Raw genomic sequence first — 10000 nt, 5'->3', positions numbered from 1 at the left:
AAACTACACCAGTCTATAGATATCCGATATCGGTTCCATATCAACCAGAAAACGAATATTGAATTTTATCAGACTGCAACTAAAATCTGTGAAATCATCTCAGACGAGCTTCCACACAAAGATCTGAAGTGAACTTGAAGCGTTTGCACTTTAAAAGTATCATTTGTTTTTATTGGATTTATTTAGAATATATATTAGTATATAGTAGATATCATGTTGAAGGTTAAAATGTTTGTAACTTATTGGTTAATAATAAATGTTGCTGACTTTATCGAGTCTTTTCTGACATTCGACACCACAAAATAAGAAATAAAAGTTTGTGTGACTCGAGCTGATATCAAATGGGATCAATACTCCAGGCTGCAGTATTGGTTTCGTATCAGAAGTGAAAAAGTTGGGGCATCCCTTCTTATAAAATTGGACCTATTGGAAGGACTTCATGTTCTCCCTCTCCTGACCAAACGGTTACAGAAGTCTAACGTGTACTCAAAGGCGTCCTGGTCTCGTGGAGTCACAGTGAATCAGAGGACCCCCCCCCCCCCCCCCCCCCCCCCCGAGCGTGCACTGACCCCAGCAGCAGGACTCTGACTGTCTCTGACCCACAGGAAGTGGACGTCGCTCTGGTCTCCGTCGGTTACCGATCCTCGGAGGATGAGCGAGCTGTTGGGCAGCGTGAGCGTGTGGCTGCCGCTGGCGTGAGCGACCGGAGGAAGGCTTCTGGCTGCAGGAGGAAGGACGACAGAAACATGTTGATCTCAGGCTGTGGGCTCGAGTCGGACCTGTTCTGACTAAGGTCACATAAACGCTTCAGACCTTCCTGCACTCGCACAGTCAGCGAAGCGCTGTCTGTCGCCCCCTCCTGGTCAGAGACCGTCAGCCTGAAGGTGTAGCGTCCCGTTCGGAGGCCTGTCACCGTGGCAACCGCCTGGTCTCCTCCCTCCATCTTTAGCCCTGGAGGACCACTGAGACAGCAGGACAAACAGAAGCAGCTCTTAAAAAAGACCTGAAAGTCCTCCATCTTTAAAACCCTCACACGAACGAACACGCCCTCACCTCACGGCGTCCCAGCGGTAGCTGGCGATGCCGCGGTCGTCGCTGCTTCCGCTGCCGTCCAGCATCAGGCTGCTCACGGGTAGAGACAGCTTCCTGTCAGGACCGACCACGGCCACCGGACCACAGTTTGACCCCCCGACTGCTGACAGAAGGAAGGAAGGAGGAAGGAAGAGAAGGAAGAGAGGAAGGAAAGAAGGAAGGGAAGAAAGAGAGGAAGGAAGAGAAGAAGGAAGAGAGGAAGGAAAGAAGGAAGGAAGAGAGGAAGGAAAGAAGGAAGGAAAGAAGGAAGGAAAGAAGGAAGGAAAGAAGGAAGGATATGTCAGTTACTTTTCTGTTCAGATTGCTGAAACAGATTAAATGTTGTCCTGCAGCGCCCCCAGCTGGTCAGAATGAAAACGTGCAGAAAAATAAAAACATGTTGACGACGTTGAGGAAAAAAAAAACATGTTGCAGCAACGAACAGCTCCATGAATTGTGCATCAATTGAACTCGCTTTAAGCCCCGCCTCTTTGCTAACGATATTCACGACACGGTGACATTCAAACACATGAAGTCGTCCTGCGCTCGCCACATGTTTTCTTACCTTCTTGTAAATATATTTTCAGGTCATACACAGGTGGAATTGTTGTTGTGTGACATCTTATTAAATACTGCGGCGCATTTACCGCCAACTCACAGCAGATGGCGATTCTTCTATCAAACTGCACGTGGCGTTTGGCGCTGTCGCTTGTGTGTTACAGCAGTGAGGCTTATTTAAATACAAAGGGATCAACTTTGTCCAAACAGAAATCTGAATATGTGCAAAGAGTAGAGAGACGGGCGCATTTCTCAACTTCCCACGTTTTGTGAGTTGAAGAGTGACGCGGTCAGGCCGTGAATGACGGCGTTCCCTTGTGCACACGAGATGAATCTATCCAGCATCAGCGTGGTTGATCAGGACTCTGAATACATGACGTACCGGACTCTGCAGCTGTCGGAGCACGAGAGGTGGTGGTTGGAGGGTCGGTGCTGCGGGGAGAGGAGGGGGCGGGGTCAGAGGTCACGGCTCTAGCGGAGGGTTGGGTGGAGGTTGTTGGAGCTGGAGTTGCTGACGTCAGCACGTCTGTGGAGCATCAATAAATATCTCAACAAAGACTGAATAAATTCATCATCTGAGAATATGATGCTTCAAAGGTAAAAGTCTTCTTTGTGTGTGTGTGTGTGTGTGTGTGTGTGTGTGTGTGTGTGTGTGTGTGTGTGTGTGTGTGTGTGTGTGTGTGTGTGTGTGTGTAAGCACCAGTCGTGGGTTTGGGAGAAGCGTCAGGTTTTACTGCGGGCAGAAACGTCCTCTCTACAGGGTTTCCAGGGGACGCTGACAGGGGCTGACCTGGAGACAAAGACAGGAAGACGGGATTCTTTACTTTAGATTCAGTTTGTTCTTTTGTGTCAGGTCGTTTGTTTTAGTCACCTCAGACTGAACACACAAGGTTTGACCCCAAAGGTCAAAGTGGGCGTGGCCTGATTCAAGGCATGTCACAATCGATTACGAAGTGTGTGGTATCACTACGAGTCGGAGCCTCCACAGATCTGAATTCATAAATATCTAACAGATCGAGCTGCCTCAGACAGAACAACCAATGAGAGCGAGCAAACCGGGAAGCGTCCAATCAGATGTTGCATATTCACAAACATGGCAGCGAATTTAAAACGCCTTAAAGTCTTCTCAGCCTGGATGTAGCACGTTTTTCTCTGTATCTCGTTTTTCACACAGCCGGTGCGTGGAAACCCGGCTCCCGTGTTCAGATTCAGTTAAGTTAGTTTTTTAAATCTTCTAGTGTCCAGCCAGCTGAAACATGATCAAATATTTCTGAAAAACATTTCGAAGAAATGCTTTTTTTTTTGCGTAATAAAAATCCTGTTTGTACTTTGGTTTGATACGACCACTAGGGGGCGACAAACTTCACCTGGCTGCTTTCAGAATCATTTCTAAACTGTTTTTAAAACACAAACAATATTTTTAGCTCTACCTGGCTGTGCAGACGTGCTGATTGGTCGATGAGTTGAGCCAGCGGTGGGGAGGGAAGTCCTTATATGGTCATGTTGGGTGGAGTCCGTAGCTGGTTTCTGAAACAGCGTTGATGAGTCAGTGCTCCTCTGCAAAAAAAACAAAACAGACATTTCTTAAAAATTATTTCTCTTCTTCGTCTGAAATCTTTTCTTTTTGTGCAGCTTCCAGGCTGTAACGTGTCTGCAGCAGGTAACCAGGCTGTAACGTCTGCAGCAGGTAACCAGGCTGTAACGTCTGCAGCAGGTAAACAGACTGTAACGTCTGCAGCAGGTAAACAGGCTGTAACGTCTGCAGCAGGTAAACAGGCTGTAACGTCTGCAGCAGGTAAACAGGCTGTAACGTCTGCAGCAGGTAAACAGGCTGTAACGTGTCTGCAGCAGGTAACCAGGCTGTAACGTCTGCAGCAGGTAAACAGGCTGTAACGTGTCTGCAGCAGGTAAACAGGCTGTAACGTCTGCAGCAGGTAAACAGACTGTAACGTGTCTGCAGCAGGTAAACAGACTGTAACGTGTCTGCAGCAGGTAACCAGGCTGTAACGTCTGCAGCAGGTAAACAGACTGTAACGTGTCTGCAGCAGGTAAACAGACTGTAACGTGTCTGCAGCAGGTAACCAGGCTGTAACGTCTGCAGCAGGTAAACAGACTGTAACGTGTCTGCAGCAGGTAAACAGACTGTAACGTGTCTGCAGCAGGTAACCAGGCTGTAACGTCTGCAGCAGGTAAACAGACTGTAACGCCTGCAGCAGGTAAACAGGCTGTAACGTGTCTGCAGCAGGTAACCAGGCTGTAACGTCTGCAGCAGGTAAACAGGCTGTAACGTCTGCAGCAGGTAACCAGGCTGTAACGTCTGCAGCAGGTAAACAGGCTGTAACGTCTGCAGCAGGTAAACAGGCTGTAACGTCTGCAGCAGGTAAACAGGCTGTAACGTCTGCAGCAGGTAAACAGGCTGTAACGTGTCTGCAGCAGGTAACCAGGCTGTAACGTCTGCAGCAGGTAAACAGGCTGTAACGTGTCTGCAGCAGGTAAACAGGCTGTAACGTCTGCAGCAGGTAAACAGACTGTAACGTGTCTGCAGCAGGTAAACAGACTGTAACGTGTCTGCAGCAGGTAACCAGGCTGTAACGTCTGCAGCAGGTAAACAGACTGTAACGTGTCTGCAGCAGGTAAACAGACTGTAACGTGTCTGCAGCAGGTAACCAGGCTGTAACGTCTGCAGCAGGTAAACAGACTGTAACGCCTGCAGCAGGTAAACAGGCTGTAACGTGTCTGCAGCAGGTAAACAGGCTGTAACGTCTGCAGCAGGTAAACAGGCTGTAACGTCTGCAGCAGGTAAACAGGCTGTAACGTCTGCAGCAGGTAAACAGGCTGTAACGTCTGCAGCAGGTAAACAGACTGTAACGTCTGCAGCAGGTAAACAGGCTGTAACGTCTGCAGCAGGTAAACAGGCTGTAACGTCTGCAGCAGGTAAACAGGCTGTAACGTCTGCAGCAGGTAAACAGGCTGTAACGTCTGCAGCAGGTAAACAGGCTGTAACGTCTGCAGCAGGTAAACAGACTGTAACGTCTGCAGCAGGTAAACAGGCTGTAACGTCTGCAGCAGGTAAACAGGCTGTAACGTCTGCAGCAGGTAAACAGGCTGTAACGTCTGCAGCAGGTAAACAGGCTGTAACGTCTGCAGCAGGTAAACAGACTGTAACGTCTGCAGCAGGTAAACAGACTGTAACGCCTGCAGCAGGTAAACAGGCTGTAACGTCTGCAGCAGGTAAACAGGCTGTAACGTCTGCAGCAGGTAAACAGACTGTAACGTCTGCAGCAGGTAAACAGGCTGTAACGTCTGCAGCAGGTAAACAGACTGTAACGTCTGCAGCAGGTAAACAGGCTGTAACGTCTGCAGCAGGTTAACAGGCTGTAGCGTCTGCAGCAGGTAAACAGACTGTAACGTCTGCAGCAGGTAAACAGGCTGTAACGTCTGCAGCAGGTAAACAGGCTGTAACGTCTGCAGCAGGTAAACAGGCTGTAACGTCTGCAGCAGGTAAACAGACTGTAACGTCTGCAGCAGGTAAACAGGCTGTAACGTCTGCAGCAGGTAAACAGACTGTAACGTCTGCAGCAGGTAAACAGACTGTAACGTGTCTGCAGCAGGTAAACAGGCTGTAACGTCTGCAGCAGGTAAACAGGCTGTAACGTCTGCAGCAGGTAAACAGACTGTAACGTGTCTGCAGCAGGTAAACAGACTGTAACGTCTGCAGCAGGTAAACAGGCTGTAACGTCTGCAGCAGGTAAACAGACTGTAACGTCTGCAGCAGGTAAACAGGTTGTAACGTGTCTGCAGCAGGTAAACAGGCTGTAACGTCTGCAGCAGGTAAACAGACTGTAACGCCTGCAGCAGGTAAACAGACTGTAACGTGTCTGCAGCAGGTAAACAGGCTGTAACGTCTGCAGGTAAAATCCTCATTAACCGGATTAATTCGGTCACTCACTCTTTTCTCTGCTGCGGCGGTTTCAGTCGTTTCCCTGGTTCTGCCCTCCTCTCCCTGACTCATGTCCCCCCCAGAGGAGGCTCTATTCTTGGCTGTACTGCTTTCCATCAGCCCCTTCTCTGGGTCATCCTCTGATTGGTTTAACCCTTCTTGTCCCTTTGAGGACATCTCATCTGTCCTCATCTCCACTTCTGAGCCGCGCGCTCCCCTCTCCTCCTGGCTGCCCTCCGGATACTCATAATCCAGCACCCCGGGGTCAGAAAACTCCTGGCGAGCCCCGCCGAACAAAGCGAGATCCTTCAGCGCCTCTATGTCTCCTGGCGCCTCAGAGGACTGTGAAGGTGGCCTCCAGCGGACTCCGTAAGGCTTTCCTCTCAACAGAGACTGCAGCACCAGGTTCTGCGGGGACGCTTTGCGGAGGAAGGCGAGGACGGAGTCGGGCCCGGGTCTCTCTCTGGGCGAGCAGTTCTCCCCCTGCCAGCACTGGGACGCCACTACAGCTGCAACAACAAACGACTGCAGGTTCATTTGTGAAATGGGACCAAATGTTGTTTCTTCTCTTTGATGAAGGGGAAATGTTTTTATTTGTTTTAGAGAATTTATGCCCCTGAGGAATCATTTGGGAGTCATTTATAATTATTTTTTATATGTGTTGATCATTAAAAAATGATTCATTCTTCCCAATCGATTGTCTTCTTATGTGTGCAAATGGATCATCCCATAAAACCAGGACTTATTAGTACTTAAAGGTCACATATTTTACTAAATGTTCACCTGGATATGTAACCGTTCACTACATGAAATCCTGTTCCACAAACACAAACAAACATTTACCTTCCACGCTGTGAAGCAGTAGAAGAAACGTTTTCTGCCACATCATCACGTAGACTGAGATCTAAAAACACACAAAGACAAACACAGAGTTAAACTGGAAACAATAAGATGGTTGAGGTTTAATTAAAAAGGTAAAAATTCCTCTCCAGTCAAAGTGTTCCTGAACGCATCACAGTAGAAATCTGTCTCAAACAAATCTATGATTGCACACCATCGTGGATAAACGGCAACACATGAAGTGATGTGAAAGTATTTAATAGTAACAGACTCTGACTTGTTTCAGCACCACGCCGCCGGACAGCGCCACTAAGCCCCGCCCAGCCAGCTGCAGAGCCTCGTTAACCTAAAAACAAACGCACCTTCTTCCCTTTGACACCACAGAAATCTGACACATGGTTACTTTAGTTCAGTTCAGTAAAACACTGGACAACAATCAGTTACAGCTCGTGTTTAAGACAAACAGATCAGGTCCAATCTCCCTTTGAAAATGTGTCAACTGAAGAGTTATTTGCTCATTAATAAAATCATGTGATTAAATCTGTGAGAATAAAAACAGTTTTTACATCTGCAAATAACACTTTAACATTCGGCATAAGTTATGACCAGGATATAAAACACCTTCCAATTAAACTTCTAACTTTTTATGAAGGTGTTTGCTGTTTCCTGTTGATGTGATCAGCTGTGTAAACTGGATTTATAGTTTTCTTTTTTTTTAGTTGAAATCAGATCTGACTAACTCTGTTTTATACATCTTATAATCCGGCTGTTAAAAGTTGAACCTAAAGCTTCACAGACACCGTGTGTGTTCATGTTTCTGACTTACAGATGGACCTTAAATCAGACAGTTTGTAGACGGGGTCTGGCGCGCGTGACACAGGCTAACAGCTGGGACTGTCAACAAACAGCTTTTCATTGTTGGTCTGTTTTTCGAGCCTTAAAGGTCTCGACCAGGTGTCGACGTGTCCGCAGGTACAACAGCTGCAATCCGCCGCTCGTGCCATATCACCAGTAAAACGCCACTAACACCTGAGCGCGCGCGCTAGCTCAACTGGACGTACCTGGTTGCGGTCCGTTAGCACCAGTTCTCCCAGTAGCTCCTCAGCGGACCCAGTCAGCCTCACTGGTCCCCATACTGGAGTCTCGCTGGGTGGGGTTTCACTGGTTTTCACGCTGGTGCTGAAACTGCGGCCGAAAAATCCCGAAAGGTGTCGAGTCAGCGCGACACCATATCCGGTCATAACTTCAAAATAAAATAACTATTAATGTAGATTAAAAAATAATTAGTATTCCCAATAAACTAAAGACTTCTCACATTTTAAATCAACGCTTTATATTGTTTGTTAATAAGACGTGACCAGTTTTAACTTCACGTAACTGTAAAACAGATTGGATTAAAAATAATTGAATGTTAACTTTATAATAACATTTTAATATCTAAAGTAGATGTGAAGACACCGGAAATGTCGGTAAGATATTTGTTTTGAAGTCTACTTAGTAATAATATTTCAATAAGAACACTACAGGACTACCAGGGATGCCACTTCCGGTTCCTGTTTTAAGCGACACAACTTAAAAACAGCCAATTAATGGAAATGTCTCAATCTAAACTCATTTAGTTTTTGTGGTCCAATTGATGACTGATAAAACTCTGAGACGGCAGATTCATTCAAAGAAGTCAGACGATGAATTTATCCCAATATCAATAATGTTCCTGTTTCTGATTGTTTTTAAATATTACTCACCAAACAAGCCAGAGGAAATACACATGACGACCATTTTGTTGTATAAATGACGTTTCTCGTTTTAATGTGCAGAGGTGTCTAGTGTGAGCCCGGGTCCTGGACAGGTTCCTCTGTCGGGAGTGTCTTTAAATCTTCGTTGGCCTTTATATTCAGTGTGTGTGTGTGTGTGTTTTTAGAAGCTGCTGCTGGATGCTTCGAGGGTCCATCTTCTCATCATACTTTATGAACACTTTCATTTCCTCCCACACGATCTCACTGAAACGTATCAAACATGAAGCGAGACGTGTCGGGCTCATCCCGTCTTTTAATTTTGTGTTTTCATATAAAAACATTTACAACTGAAATCACAGCCATATAAATTACAACAAACAGCAAACACAAGTTTCTATTTTAAATACACTCGTCTCCTCTGAGCTCACGTCCCTGGATTTCAGAATAAAACAAAGTCCCTTTAAGTCTCACTCTGCTGCCGTACAATATACAGTGTTTGTCTGCGTGACCTTTGACCTCTCAGCTTTTCACAGTTTGTACAGTAAACTTGACTCTCCGTTTCTCTTTCACCTTAACGACAACATCATCATTTCTTTTCTCAGAGCTTGTGAGTTAAAAAAAACAAACAAAAACAACCAATCAGGAAGCACAGAGAGAAAACAAGGCGAGGCTGAGGGGGCGGAGTTATCTATTAAACCAATCACATACTCTCTTTGTGTTACTGTTCGTTATGTAAGTACGGTTCAAACAAACCCAAGCAGACACTGAAAGGAAAGTGTCAGCTGGTGAAGGACCAATCAGTGAGCTGCGTGGAGAGATGATAAAGTGACCTTACAAACATGGCGTCATCTCTGACCGTCGTTCACCTGCTGCAGGATGAACTCATCTACCGCCGAGGTTAGCTTAACAACACGCTGGCTCGGACCTTTAAAGTCCACCACTTCCTGTAACGCTCGTCAGCGCCGCTGCAGGAGAGAAGAAGAAGAAGAAGAAGAGTGCGACGTGGTCGTGAATGTGATTCCTGCTGAGACGCCGCGAGGTGCGAGACGGTTGGAGTCACACGGACAGGTGAGCACGCTCCACACGTCTCCTGCTCGGTCACATGACTTCCTTCCTTCTCAAAACCTGATGGAGCCCGACGACAGACGGAGACGCCGTCGCCGCTCCTGATACGTTCACACCTGTTTATAACGATCACTACAGTAAGCTGAAGGAAACACCATCTATAAAGAGAGAGTGACTGACACACACACACACGTTGGAAACAGCACGCCAACGTGTGTGTGTGTGACGCACACGTGTGTGTTCTTGGTGACGTTCTGCTCTGAAGGTCAGACGATGACCTTGATCACACTGAAGAATGAAATGTGACTGTGTGGTTAAAATGTGCACGCGCTCAGACGTCGAGTGGTGAATGTTAAAAACAGACAAACAGCTGATGACTCTGGACATGCAGGAACTCCTCGTTTCCTTCCCGACACTCGGATGGAGAGGTCTCGGCTCAGTTTGCGACCTCATGGAGAAAAAGTGTCTTCAGTCTGTCTCTGCTGCAGCCGGACCTTTAAAGGAGGCGTAAAGCTGCTGGACGAGATCGACGAGGCGGACAGAGAGGGGGGGGGGGGGGGGGGGCGTCACTCGGACATCCACCAGGAGGCAGCAGAGAGGCGATGACGAGTACACAAGCAGGCCGAGGCAGCAGCGATCCTGGGTTTCTGCTCGCCCCCTGAAGACGGAGGACGCGGCGTCCTGGACGATCAGCACTCGAGCGGCGGGTGGAAGCTGCGTCTGCAGTCGACGGCTTTGGGGCTCGGAGGCTGAGCTCGCTTCCTGCGCAGCTCCTCTCGACCCACAGTGC

The 10000-nt window shown here is 47.5% G+C and overlaps 1 protein-coding gene and 1 long non-coding RNA gene across 3 annotated transcripts in view; both read right to left on the bottom strand.

The window, feature by feature from the left end:
- Positions 1-7660, bottom strand: part of LOC306824072 (dyslexia-associated protein KIAA0319-like) — an 11811-nt gene extending 4151 nt beyond the window's left edge. Inside the window, exons 1-9 of one of the 2 annotated variants that reach the window (XM_079344032.1) lie at positions 7471-7660; positions 6413-6473; positions 5579-6078; positions 3060-3186; positions 2330-2419; positions 2012-2155; positions 1054-1195; positions 814-962; positions 570-721 (exon numbers count right to left, since the gene is read on the bottom strand). In XM_079344032.1, the coding sequence (XP_079200158.1) occupies positions 570-721; positions 814-962; positions 1054-1195; positions 2012-2155; positions 2330-2419; positions 3060-3186; positions 5579-6078; positions 6413-6473; positions 7471-7650 (1545 nt within the window). In that variant the 5' untranslated portion in view covers positions 7651-7660. The remainder of the gene's footprint in view (positions 1-569; positions 722-813; positions 963-1053; positions 1196-2011; positions 2156-2329; positions 2420-3059; positions 3187-5578; positions 6079-6412; positions 6474-7470) is intronic. The other variant, XM_079344033.1, reaches the window with a different exon arrangement.
- A 780-nt stretch (positions 7661-8440) lies between these two features.
- Positions 8441-10000, bottom strand: part of LOC306824086 — a 22506-nt gene continuing 20946 nt past the window's right edge. The window contains exon 2 of the long non-coding RNA XR_013779092.1: positions 8441-9342. This is a non-coding gene — a long non-coding RNA (uncharacterized lncRNA). The remainder of the gene's footprint in view (positions 9343-10000) is intronic.

Source organism: Symphodus melops (assembly GCF_947650265.1).
Source record: "Symphodus melops genome assembly, chromosome: 5".
NCBI lineage: Eukaryota > Metazoa > Chordata > Actinopteri > Labriformes > Labridae > Symphodus > Symphodus melops.
The sequence above is the reverse complement of the archived record's forward strand: the minus strand, read 5'-3'. Positions and strand labels throughout refer to the sequence as shown.